The sequence below is a fragment of the Myxine glutinosa genome, chromosome 3 (assembly GCF_964187855.1).
Source record: "Myxine glutinosa chromosome 3, kmMyxGlut1.1, whole genome shotgun sequence".
Classification (NCBI taxonomy): domain Eukaryota; kingdom Metazoa; phylum Chordata; class Myxini; order Myxiniformes; family Myxinidae; genus Myxine; species Myxine glutinosa.
Window position 1 is genome coordinate 78,642,580 of NC_136263.1, and position 18,332 is coordinate 78,660,911.

The window sequence follows — 18,332 nt, forward strand, 5'->3', positions numbered from 1 at the left end:
GAGTCAAAATAAGGAGGGGGGGGAGGGGTGATCACTTCACCGCCTGCTTTATAATTTACTTGCAGAAGTACCCGGCATTGCTGGGCGGGGGAGGGGAACGGGGGTGGGGGGGGGTTGCCCTTTGGCAAAGTGAGCGATTTTTTTTTTTGGTCATAGCGTCATAGCGTCATCACGTGATCGCTCTGAGCGAATCGGCGCCCACCTGCTCTGATGCCGTGGATTCCGTGCGCTGAAATGCGCTGAGGTAAATATGAATAAAAAATATTTCGTTGTGGCAGGAACTTCTGAAAATGTCTGCCGTCGTCCTGGTGGGGCTTCCCAGGAATTCAGGTAACGCAGTTGGGTTGATCAAAGCATGGGCTCGGATAACTTGGGTGCCTTATCAGTCGACAATTGTTAAAACACGTGAACATTCGATGAAAGGCGTTATTTAGCGTTATTAGTTTCAATTTCTGGAATAAGGGGTCTGTATATTCGATCCGTCCACCGAACGGCTATCAACGGGTTGAACAAAAAATTGTACATTCCGATTTGAGTTGAGGCACGCAACGCTGCGTCATTATAGCCTGCTTAACGGAACTATTAAAAAAAAAAGTAACATGCACATGTGCGCAGCAGCAGGACGCGGCAACTATTGAACTATCATGAATATCGAACGGTCGTACGTGTATGCGCGCGAGCTACGAGAATGCTTGACATGCCCGATCACAACTCACAAAATGATAATGAAACTCCAACCGGGACTCGAATATGCCTGGGCAGAAACATTTTCTCCCTCTCTGACATTCCGAGCAAGAAATTACACGACAATACAAACTGTAATGAGATAACCCGGTCCCATCGGTGGCCGATCATCTGCATGTAGGCGGTGTATTTTATTTCATCCCGGTAAATGGAAACCAAGTCGGAATTTAAGTACTCGACATCAGAAATGAATTTTTTTCATTGTTGTTTATATATTGTAATGAAATTCCATTATTTTTGAAGCCTTATTTTTTTTATTTTTTTTATTTTTTTTATGTATTACTTTGCCAGGGACCGAGCCGACCCGAGATCCCGTTATGAAAATTGAAAATTTATCGAGACGGTTCCGAGACGGGATTTTGAATCTAGCTAACAGCACTATTCTACTCATTGTCCATTTGTTGCCTACAAATGTGATTTATTTATTTAGGTCACAGTTACTTGTAAATAGACTTTCGTATGATGTGATATGCATGCTTTTGGTCGAAGTGTTGGTTCAGTGTTAATATTCTGGAAGAACGACAGGAAGAGGAACGACAGACGCGCTTTTCATTGTGAGGCAGTTGCAGGAGAAGTACATAGAGAAGAGGAAGAAGTTGTTTCTTGGGTTTGTTGATCTGGAGAAAGCATTCGATAGGGTACCACGCAAAGTATTGACATGGGCATTGAGGAAGTTAGGAGTGGAGGAATGGTTGATCAGAGTAGTGATGGCAATGTACAAAAGAGCGCGCACAGCTGTAAGGACGAAGGACGGGAACAGTGGTGAGTTTGAGGTGAAGGTGGGAGTGCATCAGGGGTTGGTACTAAGTCCACTACAATTTGTAGCTGTGATGGAGGTGCTGGCTCAGAACGTAAAGGAGGGTTTACCGTGGGAGTTGTTGTATGCAGATGATCTGGTGTTGATTGCGGAAAGTATGGATGGACTGAAGGAAAAGATGAACACGTGGAAGGAATGTATGGAGACAAAAGGTCTGAAGGTGAATATCGGAAAGACGAAGGTGATGGCAAGTGGTAAAGCATGTGGTGAGGTGGAAAGAACTGGGAAGTGGCCCTGTGCTGTGTGTAGGAAGGGTGTCGGAGTGAACTCCATTCAATGTACAATGTGCGCTGAGTGGGTTCATCAAAAATGTAGTGGTCTGAGAGGGTCATTAACCAGTGTGGCAGCTACATTCAAGCGTAAGGTGTGCACAGAGGGAGCTGCAGATGGAGGAGATGTTGAGTTGGATCTTGGAGACGTTGTGAAGCTGGAAGGTGTGAAAACATTTTGCTACCTCGGAGACATGCTGAATGGAGAAGGTGGATCAGACTCGGCAACGGTTGTTCGAGTGAGATGTGCATGGAAGAAGTTTCGGGAACCAAGTGGCGTGCTGATGAGGAGGGGAGTGTAGCTGAAGCTGAAGGGAAAGATGTATGCTGCATGTGTGAGAAGTGTTATGATTTATGGGAGCGAGACATGGGTAATGAACGTAGAGCAGCAACGAAGGTTGGAAAGGGTGGAAATTCGAATGGTTCGACGGATGTGCGGAGTATTGTTGAGAGAGAGGAAGACAAATGATGAATTGCGAAAGATGATGGGAATGGAGCCTGTGATTGATGCTGTGAAGAGGAACAGGTTGAGATGGTTTGGTCATGTGTTGAGGAAGGATGAAAGTGACTGGTTGAGAAGAGTGATGGAAATGAATGTAGAAGGAAGCAGAGGACGGGGAAGACCGAGAAAGACTTGGCTAAAGATGGTGGAAGAAGAAATGCGGGCAAGGGGGTTAACAAGGAGAGATGCAGAAAATAGGGCAAAATGGAGAAGATTGTCATGTGGACCGCAAGGCTAACCCCCGCTCTAGCAGGGAAAATGGCCTTTAAAATGCATGTTGTTGTTGTAACTGGGAAGCTTGGCCATGGAGTAAGAGTGCCTTACCTATTCTTCCTTGTAATTACTGTTGAAGTAATTTCCTCTCCAGGCTAAGACTTTTGATCAAGTTTTATTTCTTTCTAATAATTATTACTCCCCTACCGATTTCACCACAGGTTTGCTTTCTGTCCGTCTGTCCGGCACACCTGTTGTTTTCCAGACTTTCTGCCCTTACCCTTGAATGGATTCAACTAAAACTTGCTACATGTCTTTCTTGTAAGATACAGAACAAGTTCGAGTTTCAGGGCTTTTTGTCCATTTATTCAGTTATGCCTTTTTTGGGCTTTGGAAATATCACACCCGTATGGAATATATATATATATATATATGTATGTATATATATATATATATATATAATTATATATATATATATATATATATATATATTGCATTCAGACCCATTCACTTTTTTCACATTTTATGATGTTGCAGCCTTATGCTGAAATCGTTTAAATTCATTTTTTCCCTCATCAATCTACACTCAATACCCCATAATGACAAAGAGAAAACAGGACTTTAGAAAGTTTTGCAAATTTATTAAAAAGAAAAAAACTGAAATATCACATTGACATAAGTATTCAGACCCTTTGCTATGACACTTGGAAATTAGCTCAGGTGCCTCCCATTTCTCTTGATCATCTTTGAGATGTTTCTGCACCTTGATTGGAGTCCACCTGTGGTACATTCAATTGATTGGACATGATTTGGAAAGGCACACACCTGTCTATATGAGGTCTCACAGCTGACAATGCATATCGGAGCAAAAACCAAGCCATGAGGTCGAAGGAACTGCCTGCAGAGCTCAGAGACAGAATTGTGTGGAGGCACAGATCTGGGGAAGCCTACAAAAAAATCTCTGCTGCATTGAAGGTTCCCAAGAGCACAGTGGCCTCCATAATTCTTAAATGGAAGAAGTTTGGAACAACCAGGACTCTTCCTAGAGCTGACCGCTCGGCCAAACTGAGCAATCGGGGGAGAAGGGCCTTGGTAAGAGAGGTGACCAAGAACCCGATGGTCACTGGCTGAGCTCCAGAGATCCTGTGTGGAGATGGGAGAAACTTCCAGAAGGACAACCATCACTGCAACACTCCACCGATCTGGGCTTTATGGCAGAGTGGCCAGACGGAAGCCTCTCCTCAGTTAAAGGCACATGAAAGCCCGCTTGGAGTTTGCAAAAAAGCACCTAAAGGACTCTCAGACTGTGAGAAACAAGATTCTGTGGGCTTTCATGTGTCTTTAAGGTAAGCACTTGTGAGGTAAACAAAATCAATTGCCGTTTTAACGTGATTAACAACACCGTCAAATCTGCCAGCGAGCAAGAGCAGATACATGACACTTCGCATGGGTGAAACTCAAAATCATAACTGCATTGAGAAATGTGTGAAACCTTCCACCCCACATTAGGATGGAGAAAAGTGGCGTCATTCAGGTGGAAACTCAAAATCACAGTTGTATTGACATTATCAAACCCGTGAATGTTTCCACCTGCAGCAAATAGTGAAACTGCAAATGCCGAACCGTTGATTGTTTACATCCATACCGGGAGCAGTTTTGTATGGAAACTCAAAATTGTAATTGTATTGAGAAATTTATCAAACCTCCCACCCCTCTCAGGACACCCGCCGAGACCCCGAAAGTTTCCACAACGTTTAGCCGAACTCAAAACTGAGGGAGTAGTTTGGGGACAGGCAGAGAGAAAGACAGGCCCTCGTGCTTTCTAATATAGACCAGCAGAAGCCCGTGGTAAAAATATCACACCAGAAAAGCTTTGGTGTGCTGGGTTAATGTATGTATGTATGTATGTATGTATGTATGGATGGACGAGACCAAATTCATAAGCCCCCATTTTGAACTAAGGCCAACAGGGCTAATAACCAGACTGCAGGGCTGTGGTTGCTCACTAACCAAGTCGGAGATTAGGCATTCCATTGGAGCCAAGCGTGGCAGAATAATCCATGAGAGAGGATGTAATCATAAGTCCGTATTAAATGCTGATGGCAAACGGTTTTTATATGGGTACTTTAATGATGTGATGTGGTGCTGCGTAATGGTACAGTATATTATATTTCATGTGTTTTGATAGCTACATTACTTTTACTGACATAGCTGAGGCCGCATTGCTGCAACGATTGTTAGGAGTATGCCCTTAATATACTGTACATTATTTTTTTTTCTTATTTTCCTTCTGCAGCTGAATTTGCAACGTACCTGAACTTCTGCAGATCTCTGCGTTTTGATGACAAACCGGATTATTCCTACCTGAGGCAGCTTTTTCGGAATCTCTTTCATCGGCAGGGTTTTTCCTACGATTATGTTTTTGACTGGAACATGCTCAAGTTTGTAAGTGGTGTGTGCGTTCGTGCATGTGTGTGCGTGCGTCCATGTCAAAAGCATAGTGTGCCACATCATGAGTTTTGGAAGTCCCATCCATAATACTTTTTCCACATGTCCACAATTTTGAAATTGTGTTGAATTTATTCTGAAAGCCACAGTGAAGTTATTTGGAAACCATAGTGAAAAATATGGAGGAAAAGTGATTGCAAAATGGCAGAAAACCTTGTATTTGCTCGTTATTGTAAATTGGTAAATACTGTACATGTAAATTTTGATCAAGAAGTCAGTTATAAATTATACATTTACTTTGGATTTAATTTCTTTGGTTTTAGTTTTCCTACAATATGAAGGTGTATTTTAACTTTGTTTTGCCAACTTTGGTTTTAACTGCATTTGTTTGAATACTTTGCTTGTTTTGTTGTCATTAACTTGTTCAAGTAATGCATTCCATACAAGGCAAATTGTTGGTATGAAAATCCATTGCATTATCCTTATCCTCATCAATAGGTTCATCTCCATTTCATGAAGGAACCCTTATGGAAGGAATTGAACAGCCTTGGGAAGGTGTTTCCATAAACTGTAGTAGAGTTTAAGGGGTGAGGGAGGGGTGGTGCTGTGGTGCTGGGCTTTAGGAGTTTAACCAGGCTGTGGAACACGTGTCGGAGGGCTGATAGAGCAATGGGAGTTAGACCAGGAGAAGCAGTTTTAAAAAAACAAGACCAAAAGTCTAACAGCGGCGTCGCCGGGCTGGTAAAATGTTATAAACCACAAACACACATGATTAGCTTTTTAAACAGTCGCTAATGATGTTTATAACATTAAACAAATAAATTTGGAGGAATCCACACATCAGTGAGGTAAGTTTTACTTGCACAACTGAGCAAAGATTTACTGTAATCTATGTATCCCACAAGGGTTGGAGGTGTGCTCATTTACCATGCAGCTAGCTAGCGCTTGCCAAGCCAGCCGTTCCTTAACGGATTTGAATGGAGTGCTTGCTCGAATGCTTCAACCACTTGGCGATCTCTCCACAAGAAACGTGGTAAATGAACACACACCCAATGTTCTTGAGACCCAACCATAGATCGACTGTAATCTATATACCCCAAAGAGGAATGACCCTTCCTGCAGCTCCCTTAGTGAATGGGTGTAGTAGTGATATTAAAATGTCAGTCGGTGGAGTCAGCCGTCGTGATGACATCGTAGACGTAATGACGTAACGGACACAAAACTGCCTCTACTTTATTATGTAAAAAAAAACAAACACAACAACAACAACAACATCTACTTTATTATGTAGAAGATGATATATTTTAACTTCCAGTATGTTTGCAGTCACTATGAAGGGATTAGTGTTACGATTTGATTTACTATAATAACGTTACGTTACTTTATCATTATTTCGAAAATGATATTGTTATAGAAAAAAAAAAAACAGAGGCAAATTCCTTACTTCCGCCGTTATTAATATTCGTGCCAAACACCGCTTATATCATTGATTCATGAACCATACATCGCTTCAATCCATCAACTTTCCATTCACAACATTGGCATTAAAGTATTATAGTTATATTTACTATATTATTATTACGAAAAAGATACCACTGAAATGATGCACGACTGTATTAAGAAACCTGGGCTTAATTTGTCCGAAGCGGTCTGAAGGTGAGGCATAATGCCTATACGTACCGTATTGTTGGAATAGCCCCAACGCCAATGCTTTCGATATTTGATGGTCATCTTACTATAATTCACCAAATATCCATCCATCTGTCTGTCTGTCCGTCCTTTCGAAGGTACCGCAAAAACGGCTGAACCGATCGCAACGATATTTTGGGTGGGTAATCCTGGTATCTCCTGGAGTAAAATAGGGTATATTGTTTTTCCAATTTCAGCTTTGGCCTCCAGCATTCTGAGGTTTGGACTCCCGCATAACGTTATTTTTCCGGGTGCCGCACAAACGGCTGCACCGATCGGACTCGGTGACCTCGGACAAAGACCTTTTATAAGGACATGGGTTGAATCCCTGCTTGAGAGAATGCCAACCCCCTCCCTGCCATCAGGGTCGTCTCTCCAACTTGCAATCCCATGAGATATGCGGAAAGGACGACCCAAAACCAATTATTTTCTTTTTGATTCGTATATAAACATCATTAAAAGTAAATAATGACTTCGGCCAAAGTTCAAACGACATGAGTTTAAATCTCTACATGAGAGAATTCCACATAGCTATTTGGGCAGTGTATACGCTAACAGATCGCTGTCTCCATCGATCTTGCCAAGGCCGTAACACCTATCGGCTCAAAATCCTCTTAACTGTTGACTTGGTAGTTTTTACAATGACGGAAACATTAACAATGTTGTTAAAAGTTTATTTTGTGATTGGCATTATGTTGTTTGGAATGAAAAAAGATATTGAGTTCAAGTTAATGACGATATGCTGTGATGGTTTCTACTTTCTTAACGTGAACTTCGGGGATCGCCATATGCAGATTCGCCACGGACCCACGATCGATGTTTCGAGATGTGAACGTACTCGTTTGTTTGCGAACGGGTACGTTTTTCATGGAAGTCCTTCACGAACTTGCTGTCCATGTCTGACGTGTGACTGAGGGTGCTGCAGGAATGTGGAATTTATTGGTTTCATGCTTTAGCATTTGCTGTATCTGCATTGCCTGTTTGCTTCTGGCCTCCCACCCGTGCGTAACACGGGTATCTCACTAGTTTTAACATTCGGTTTGTTTGTGTTTCACACTGAATGAAAAACGTAAAGGTAGAGCATGGCGGCGATTGTGATATATGACCAGTTTGACGATATGTTCGGCATCAACGGCATATAAATCAAAATGGTGGTGCGTGAAGAGTCAGCCGATGTACTGCCATGATGACATCAGATGTAATAACATCACCCTGTCATGTGACCAGATCCTCAGCTCTGATTGGTATACGTTTGAGGGGGCATAGATACATACATACATACATACATACATGCATACATACATACGGACAAACACTGTTCTAGATGGCTTTGCCCTCTGGGCTACGCCGTAAAAAAAAAAAAAAAAACAGGCTGCTAACCTGTCTAAGATTCATTTATTTTACCGCATACAAAGCAAAAAGCAGGGTTAATCAATTGGTTCCATTTTTCTCTGTCTGTCCGCATACATCAGTATATGATCGAGGAATAACTATATATCAGTTGAATGTTTTATTTGTAACATGAATCAGAAAGGAAACCTATAGTTTAGCTGGACTTTGGCTCTGAATTTGTCCCAGTCAGCCATGCACAGTCGGGTGTTTCCATTTTCCGAAGTTGTTATTTTCGTGTCACTTTGCTCGTCCCCTTGGTTCTATTCATCTAAGTGACCCGTATGCCAAATTTTAGACAAATTGAATAATATTTAGAGGTTGCACACTTATAGTCTGCACTGCTTATATTCATTGCATTGCACACACACTGCATTGCACACACTGCTTATATTCATTTCATTGTGTTATGTTCAATGTTTTACAATTCTTTCGATGTCTTATTAATTTTTATTTTGCAAAAAATCTTCTTCTTTTTCTTAAATGAACTGGAGTAAAATTTCAAAAGTGTGCAGACTGTGCAACCTCTAAATATTACTTGACCTTTCTCAAAATTGGCAGACAACCTTTGCATATAAATAGGAATGAGGGCATGAGCAGTCAACAAAAATGTCATATTTTAATTTTAAACCTATAATATGAAACCCTAATGCACAGTGTGTTAAATAAGGTGGTGTAAAAGACGTTCCATCAATGGCGGTGAATTTTTGGAAAAAAATATATTTTTGTACAACCTTCAAAAAATTTATTTTATTTTAATGGAATTGTATACTTGAACACTGGGACATAAACGCCTTGTTGGCACTTTCAAAACCCTTCCATTTAGCAGTATTGTACTTGGACAAAATATTACAGCACTTTATGTCCTCACGGCCAATCAAATTTGTGGTTCGTAGACCCCCACACATCCTTTAAAAAAAAAAAAAAAAAAAATTTCATCTGTGTGGGATAAGGTGTTCTAGGAGCTCGTTTTTTTTGCCTTTGCCTCATTGTGGCATACCAATAACAGTATGAGCTTTAATCAAAATAATAGTGTGGAAAGATGTGAAATGAGGAGCATCAGTCCAAAGGAGAGAGAAGTACTCCAGTGAGCTTCAGACTTCAGTCCTTGTTGTCAGTTGGTGCGAGTTGTTCTGATTTTTAATATAATGACTTGGAACAAGTGACGATGCCCTGACTGCCACTCATTTTGGAGACGAGCTTTACTATATTCTCAGCCCAAGAGAGATCATGATTGATGATGCTTCAAAGTTCAAGAGACTGTACCTCTTCCAGTGACTGAAGCTAGAAATAGAGGGGTGGTTTTGTTTGACGATCTTTCTGGCGAGACAGGCTGTGATATTTTCCAGGATTTAAACATGAGCGTTTGTCAAATCAGCATTTGACCACTTTTGGATTAGTAGAGGACTCAATTTAGTAGATTAGTGGAGTACTGGATTAGTACTCAGCTGTTATATATCTTTGTGGAGTTGGGTTAGGCACAGCGTGTAATCCTCGGCAAAAAGGAAGTGTTTTTCAGATCATTGGAGCTGTTTATGTATTTGAGGAGAAGTCACTTTCCAAAAGTGACTGCATAATAGACCTCTAAAATTTTGATGGATCACTTTTCTTTGTTGCTTCGTAATAGGCAAAGTACATGTTTTAGCTCTTTGAATGAAATGGTATTAAAAGAGTTGTACAATATCATCATGCACCACCTATTGCCATTTGTGTTGTAGTTAACTATAGCTCTTCATAGTTTAAACTCTTCTCATTAAGCAATTGTAAGAATTTTATTTACTTTGCAAATTATTGCAAACAAAATGGCAAGTCTAAAGTGCAAATTATAATTTTATTTTACAATTTCTCACATTTCTTGCTTTTCCAATAAATCTTGTTGGTGAAACTTACCAACAATGAGCTGCTTATAGTTCTTGCCAAATCGGTAGCATTAGGTTTTAAAAACTTTTAAAAGTACTTGAACTGTTGATATTTGTATTATTTTAAGGTTTACAATCAACATTTTATCTACTATATTTTATTTTTTAGGGCGGCATGAGAGCACATGACGACCCCCTGCGTGAGCGGCGAGAACTTGAGCGTGAAGAGCGAGCACAAAGAGCAGCAGCACCACGTGCCACTGCTGCAGCTGGCCCTCGGGGCCGAAGCACACAAGATTTGGTGACACCAGTTTCACCTGGACCTCAAGCTGGTGTGTTTCAAAGATCTTTATTCTATATAATATGAACAAGAGCTGTTAGGATATGTTGTTGCTTAATTTTCTTATTTTTCTTTTAAACTCCTTACCCTCTTGACTGAATATTTGACACTTGCGAGGTATCAATGCTACACATGAGTGGGATCCCAAATGCAAACAGACTGCTGAAATGCCAAATGCCCAAACCATGAACAAATATATTCCACATTCCCGTGCCTACTTCAGTCAAACATCAGGCATGGACAACCAATTTGTGAATGACGGCCAAAAAAAATAAATGGCGAATGCCAAACGATGAACCAATAAATTTTACATTTTGGTGCTACCTTCAGTCGACCGTCTGGCATTGACAGCTGTTCCGTGAAGGACTTTGGCAAAAAAAAACTTATGGTAGATTGTTTCTATGCACGGTCAATGGCAAAACTGCAAAAGCCAAATCCGGCAACCTTCACATTTCCTTGTTCTCCTTTAAACTCAATATCTCTCCATTCCAAACAGCATCATTCCAATCACAAATTGATAATACATGGTACCATTGATATAATAAAAAAAACTATGTTAGAAACACTCGTGAGGTAAACAAAATTAATTGCCGTTTTAACGTGATTATCAATACCATCAAATCTGCCAGCGAGCAAGAGCAGATACATGACACTTCGTATGGGTGAAACTCAAAATCATAACTGCATTGAGAAATGTGTGAAACCTTCCACCCACATTCGGATAGAGGAAAGTGGCGTCGTTCAGGTGGAAACTCAAAATCACAGTTGTATTGACATTATCAAACCCGTGAATGTTTCCACCTGCAGCAAATAGCGAAACTGCAAATGCCGAACGGTTGATTGTTTACATCCATACCGGGAGCAGTTTTGTGTGGAAACTCAAAATTGTAATTATTGTATTGAGAAATTTATCAAACCTCCCACCCACCTCAGGACACCCGCTGAGACCCCAAAGGTTTCCACAACGTTCAGCCACACTCAAAACTGAGGGAGTAGTTTGGGGACAGGCAGAGAGAAAGACAGGCCCTTGTGCTTTATAATATAGAGCAGCAGAAGCCCGTGGTAAAAATGTCACACCAGAAAAGCTTTGGTGTATTATATAAAAAGAGAAAAGAAGATAGGACACCTCCCTGGAGAAGCAAAGTTTGCTACGACATTGTACGCTGTTGCTCTGCGCACGAACGGGGCAGAAGACTGCGTGATGCTAACAGCCGGCCCAGTGTGGGTAATGAGTGCAATTGCACTCCCTCCACCCGGAGAAGCAAAGTTGGCGTTCTGCATGAAACTTATCCAGGAATGTTCTGCACCATGGGGGGGGGGGGGGGGGGGTTTGGGGGAAAAGCCTTTAGCTCCATGAGGATCGAGTCCCCTCGACGCCTTAGCATATTATTATTATTTAGAAAAATATTGATAAGAATATTACTCTCAAAGAAAAATAAGATATATGACAGACGGTTGGCGTTCTTAGTGATTTGGATGCTGAGGGTGACAGGAAAATCGAAGAGGTATTTGAGCCGTGGGGTGACATCTTGTGCCTGACTGAGGGCAAGCCTCTTGTGCAAGCCTCTTCGTTTGGCAGCATCCTGAATTGGGTGCGATCATCAGTTTAGGAGGAGTTATGTGACGCACTTACAGACAGACGGACATTGAATCTTGTTATTGGCGACACCTACCCATTGAATTAATATCAACTGATTTTTTTTTTTTTTTTTTTTTTTTTTTTTTTGTTGAAGGAAAGGTTGAGTTTAACAGGAGGTGGTAATGAGCTGACTCATGCGGTGTGTTTGGAGAGATGGGTGGGGAGAATTGTGGAAGACATTAAATTGGTGTGAGTTGACCAAGTTTGTCTTGGTTTCTTTTGAGGCGCAAACAACAGTCGGGAGCAAAAGTACTGGCAACCTTGAGCTCAGTTGGGCTCAGGCGCCTCATCTCATGATAGCCGACCGTGGTGGCATCATGGACCTATTCTGCTTGTTTGCGTGTTTCGGAGAGAACATGACAAAAATCGTGCACAAGATAGAAACCTGACCACAGCATGGTTTTACCCCAACATTTCCCAAAGGGCAGGTGGTCCCATTATCACCATGAGGAGCTAATTGTCCCCCGTCGCTCAGCGGAGCAAAAGGGGGACTATGGCTTTCCCGTCCGTCCGTGCGTGCGTGCGTAAGCGAAGGACCGCATTCGAATTTAGTGTGTGGGTGCAACCCACGTCAAAATCCAAGATGGCCGCCACCATGTATGTCTGATGCCATGTATGTCTAAACCTTGTAACCTGCATATCTTGAAAAATATGCGAAGTACCAACTTCTAATCTGGTGTGTGGGTGTATCTAGGCATAAGGAAGAACGCTATTGAAAATTGGGTCGCCACGTCAAAATCCAAGATGGCCGCCGCCATGTATGTCTGAACCTTGTGAGATGAATATCTTGAAAAATAAGCGAAGTACCAACTTCTAATTGGGTGTGTGGGTGTATCTCGGCATAAGGACGAACGCTATTGAAAATTGGGTCGCCACGTCAAAATCCAAGATGGCCGCCGCCATGTATGTCTGAACCTTGTGAGATGAATATCTCGAAAAATAAGCGAAGTACCAACTTCTAATTTGGCGTGTGGGGGTGTGTCGGCATAAGGACGAATGCTATTGAAAATTGGGTCGCCACGTCAAAATCCAAGATGGCCGCCGCCATGTATATGTCTGATGCCATGTATGTCTGAACCTTGTAACCTGCATATCTTGAAAAATAAGCGAAGTACCAACTTCTAATCTGGTGTGTGGGTGTATCTAGGCACAAGGAAGAACGCTGTTTAAAATTGGGTCGCCACGTCAAAATCCAAGATGGCCACCGCCATGTATGTCTGAATCTTGTGAGAAGAATATCTTGAAAGATAAGCGAAGTACCAACTTCTAATTTGGTGTGTGGGTGTATCTCGGCATAAGGAAGACCGCTATTGTAAAGTGGGTCGCCACGTCAAAATCCAGGACGGCCGCCACCATATATATGTCTGAACCTTGTGAGCGAAATATCTTGAAAAATAAGCGAAGTACCTTCTGGTGTGTGGGTGCATCTATGCATAAGGAAGAACGCTATTGAAAATTGGGTCGCCACGTCAAAATCCAAGATGGCCGCCTCCATGTTTGTCTGACCCTTGTGAGCGAAATATCATATCATAGCATGTTTTCTGCATGTTCCACTTTGTCAACTCACATCACTTCCCCGACGGGGACCTAGGCGTAACGCTTGTTGCTTTAGTTAGAGTATGTGCTCACTCATACTCTTGTGTACCGCCATTGTCAAAATTTATTCCATCATGTTGGGATCAGGTAAAGATCTTTCCTTCCCCGCTCGATACCCCTACAGCTCCCTCTCTCTCATCTCCCAACATTAGCTTGACTGCAGCTCTCAGATTGCAGTATGGTTACCAGCATGGCATAGTGCTTATAATGTGAACTGCTTCCTTTTTACCAGGACTGAAGCAGACCCATTTTGTTCAGCCAGCCTACAAATGCTTGTATTTAGCCATTCTGCATTGCACATTAGTTGTGATTTAATCTGTTGTCTGGAGTCAGAAAATTTTTACATTTTTGAATGGATCACTTTACCATTTCGTTGCCAATAGATTTGCATGTAGCAGGGGCACAGGTGAAACTCCTTCCGTATAGCACTGAACTCCATATTTTTGTAATTACGCATCCTGAGGTTTCCATATTTTCGTCATTAGAAAAGCTTGCTGTGCTTTTGGGAATGGACGTGCTAATCCGATATGCTGATTCGTTTCTTAACCGGGTATATTGGTGTAAAGGTTATCCAGGTACAAAAGCTTGCAAGCACGTTGCCGTGAAACATGCCCGCCAGACAGGAGAACGTCTGTATTTGTCGGTAAATAGGGAAGTAGCATCCATTGTTGGAGTTTCGCAATGCCGTTCCCTCCTATGAACTTCATGGACAATACCGAAGTGCTTGTCTTTACATTTCACGAAGTAAAGACGCGATTCTGCTGCACACAAATACAAAACCTGATGTCAGTTGGTTGCTGTTGTTGTTAAAAATGAGGAAAACATTAAGTCGAACCTTCACCTCAGCAAACAATGAAGTTGTTAAAAAATATGAGGAAAAACACCACACGTAGTTTCGTTTTGGGTTAAATAAATGCAAAAGCGATAAAATTGAAGAGCATTGCAGTTTGTGTCACCATTGTAATGCCTTAGTCAAACATGCCGGGGGGACAACAAACTTGATGATTCACAGCTGTTGCACCATGCACTTTCTCTGTCACATTCAGTCTGTTCACAAAGCGGGAGGGAAACGACAAGAAAAGCCATTTGTGGTCAATGGTTCTACCTGTCGGCCTACCATGGGAAGTGAATTTGTGTTCATTATTTATATTGGCTTGTGTTCATCATACAAGTCACATCTGAAATTACGAGAAAAATATGTAGGAGCAACTTTGAACAATATTTAGTCATAATCCATGAATTTGATATACTGTATCATGGTATGTATCGCAGCACAGGCTTCAGTATAGCAGTATATTGCAATACAAAAATTGTGAGAATGCCCATCCCTTTTTATAGGAAATTAAGTCAAATGTAGTGTCAGCAGATTCCTTTCCAGCAAAAGTATTGCATTGATTAAAATCGATTCAAAAGTTAACTTACTGGCAAAAGCAAATCAAAAGCATTGAGTAAAAAGTTTGCCATAGTACCACAAAAAAAAAAGAAATCTTTTGGAAAATACCCCAGAACCCATGCAGCACCTGGCAACTCTGGTTACTTTCCTTTCTGAATTGGTTGAGAAGAGAAAGACTGCCACTGTGGTCAAATGGACAAAGGAGGCAGGAAAACTTCCCACCAGTGTGTAACCGATAGAGTGCAATAAAATGGAGTGAGTGAATGACCAGAAAGTATATAATCTGTCCTTTGCAGTCAACAGGACATTTTGAGCTGCATCAGGAACCCTGTTCGTATTATGCGCAGGTTGTAGCTGGGAGAAATCACAACCCCGTGGCTTGATCGGAAATGCCAGGCTATCGTACATAAGTTCGTAATTACCAGGTAGATTTTCCAAATAAGTGAGACAAGAAGTTCCTTACTTCCTGGAGCTTTCTGGAAGGAAATCGAATTGTTCGTAGGGTCCCATCTTTTTAGCAAGTTCTTCAGGCAAGAGAAATTCGCTTCTCATCATGCAAGAGACATCCTACTGTTAAGATATTCTCAGAAATCAGTTTTCCGAATCAAAAAGACAATTAGTTTTGGAGCACGTAAAGCAGTGTTTAAAAAATAAAAGCCTCTTCTAGCAGCTCTTTGTAGGATACAATGTCCGCTGTTTCCAGTAAGCTGGTACTGTACTTATTTTGCCGACCTTGGAGGGATGCAAGGCTGAGTCAGCCCACCTGGTGTTATTTAACACCACTACAGGGGCTCAAACTCAAGACCCAAATATATTAAGCCAACCACCTTAGCTGTAGGCCAACACCAGCCTTTATAAGCTGAAATTAGAAATATCGTTACAAAGGCAGATGAAATACTGTCTGGCTTCTTCAAAAGAAAAGTCCTGAAGAAAGTCTAACCTTAACCTCAGGAAACGTGAAATGGATGAATCCGTGAAAGGTTCAATGCATAGGGAGCACTTTTGCCTTAACACCTTTTATTTTGAAAGAGGAATACCAAGGAGCCATTGACTTCAATGAGGCACTGGACTGATATGTACAGCATCTCCAGGATGCCTACATCGCTTCTTCTGGGTCCATAGGTTAACAGGATCTGAGGGAATGATTAACATGGCCAAAAGGTAGTGGTAGTAGTCGAGCTGTATACAGTCATACTTTTCACTCGTGTGTTCAGTGTTTATTTATCTTTCAATTTCTTCACTCCGATGATCCCTCAGTTAATACATCGCCCCGACAGCTCTCTCGGGCTGAGCGAGAGCGGCGGGTGTGTATGCGCCTACATCGTGGCACCCCAGCCAATGTATCATCCTCGGACCTCACAAGCCGGCAGGACATTGCACGGATGTCTGCCTCTCAGGTTGGCTGTGCTTCCTTTACACTCATCTTGTGGCACTGGCCTGTACCATTGGCTCTGCCTGCGCTAGCTGCTTATTGATCGATCAACAACCAGTGCTCTTTTATTTTTTTTAATTTTTGCTTCAGAAACGAGGCTCTCACTTTTGATTTTGTGCTCATTGAAAGCTTTGTCATCATTTGTGGGTGAACTAAATTTCTGCACTCCACGTAATTTGTTTTGGTTTTCTTTTTTAAGCAGTGTACTGTAAGTGTTTTATGGTATGTTTTTGATTAAATGTTGACTTTTTTATATTCAGACTACTTGGTAACAAATTTTCAACCTTGTATGTTGAAATAGAGTAGCTTTCAATTTGGGGTTTCTACTAAAGGCTGGCACACGTCACCTTGTCATAGGTATTCGAGATGAGTCAAAAATGGTCATGATGTATTTTTTTTTATTTTTTTTTTAGGCTTTACCCATAGAAGACATAACCATGCTGTGGAATATCACATATGTATATATATATATATATACATATATATATCTATATCTGTGCAGCGTCTGTCCTGTGTTGTCCTGTGTTGTGTTGTTGTGTTGTATTGTCACTGAACTACTTTCTCAAACTTTTGTGAAATCGTACCAAACTTCTGGTATGCACATATCTCTCCCGTCAGTATGTCCTTGGAAAATTTTTCAAAAGAAAATACCCTAATTATTATTTTTATTTTGGAGGAATTTTTTTTTTTCAACTTCAATTGTTTATAAAATGTGATATCACGTATATTACAAATACATTTGTGCAAAATAATTGTTTGAATTATGATTGGTTTAAACCATGACAAAATGGCAACTCAGGTACAGTCATTTTATATATCTACACATCTGGGCAGTGTCTGTGTTGTCACTTAACGACTCCCTCAAACTTTTGTTTCCGTGGTTGTGAAGTGTTTTTAATAACGTTGTGGTGGTTTTGAATCACGTGGTGGTGAGGTATTTATAATTACGTGGTGGTGAGGTGTTTTGAATTACGTGGTGGTGAGGTGTTTTTATTACGCGTTTTATGGCTGTGAGGTGTTTTTATTACGTGTTTTATGGCTGTGAGGTGTTTTTATTACGTGTTTATGGCCGTGAGGTGTTTTTAATTTCGTGGTGGTGTTGTATTTTTATTACGTGTTTGATGGCTGTGAGGTTTTTAATTTTGTGGTGGTGAGGTGATTTTATTACGTGTTTTATGGCTGTGAGGTGTTTTTATGACGTGTTTTATGGCTGTGAGGTGTTTTTATTACGTGTTTGATGGCTGTGAGGTTTTTAATTTTGTGGTGGTGAGGTGTTTTTATTACGTGTTTTATGGCTGTGAGGTGTTTTTATGACGTGTTTTATGGCTGTGAGGTGTTTTTATTACGTGTTTGATGGCTGTGAGGTGTTTTCAATTTCGTGGTGGTGAGGTGTTTTTATTACGTGTTTTATGGCTGTGCGGTGTTTTAAATTACTTGGTGGTGAGGTGTTTTGAATTACGTGGTGGTGTGTTTTGAATTACGTGGTGGTGAGGTGTAATCGTCCCAAACTTCCAGTCTGCACCTACCCCTTCCCTATGTGTGTGCTGAGGGTTTATTTCTTGAAAAAATTACATTCAACCTAAATCTTCAACCTAAATTGCCTATAAAAATGTAATATCACAAACACAACAAATACATTTGTGCAAATTAATTGTTTGTATTATGATTGGTGTAAATCATGACAACACAGCAACTCAGGTACAGTCATTAGCCTCAGCTAAAATAAGCCCGTTCCTCAGTATATATATATATATGTGTACAGTATGTATATATGTATATATATATATGTATATATATATGTGTACAGTATGTATATATGTATATATATATGTATATATATATATGTGTACAGTATGTATATATGTATATATATATGTATATATATATATATATATATATATGTATATATATATATATATGTATATATATGTATATATATATATGTATATATGTATATATATATATGTATATGTATATATGTATATGTATATATATATATATA

General features: G+C 40.7%; 1 protein-coding gene across 1 annotated transcript in view; it reads left to right on the plus strand.

The window, feature by feature from the left end:
- The window catches only part of LOC137418250 (casein kinase I), an 87,398-nt gene that overhangs the window by 58,010 nt on the left and 11,056 nt on the right, over window positions 1-18,332 (plus strand). Inside the window, 3 exon segments of the mRNA XM_068104268.2 lie at window positions 4,842-4,990; window positions 10,100-10,262; window positions 16,156-16,295. Coding sequence (XP_067960369.2) covers window positions 4,842-4,990; window positions 10,100-10,262; window positions 16,156-16,295 — 452 coding nt within the window.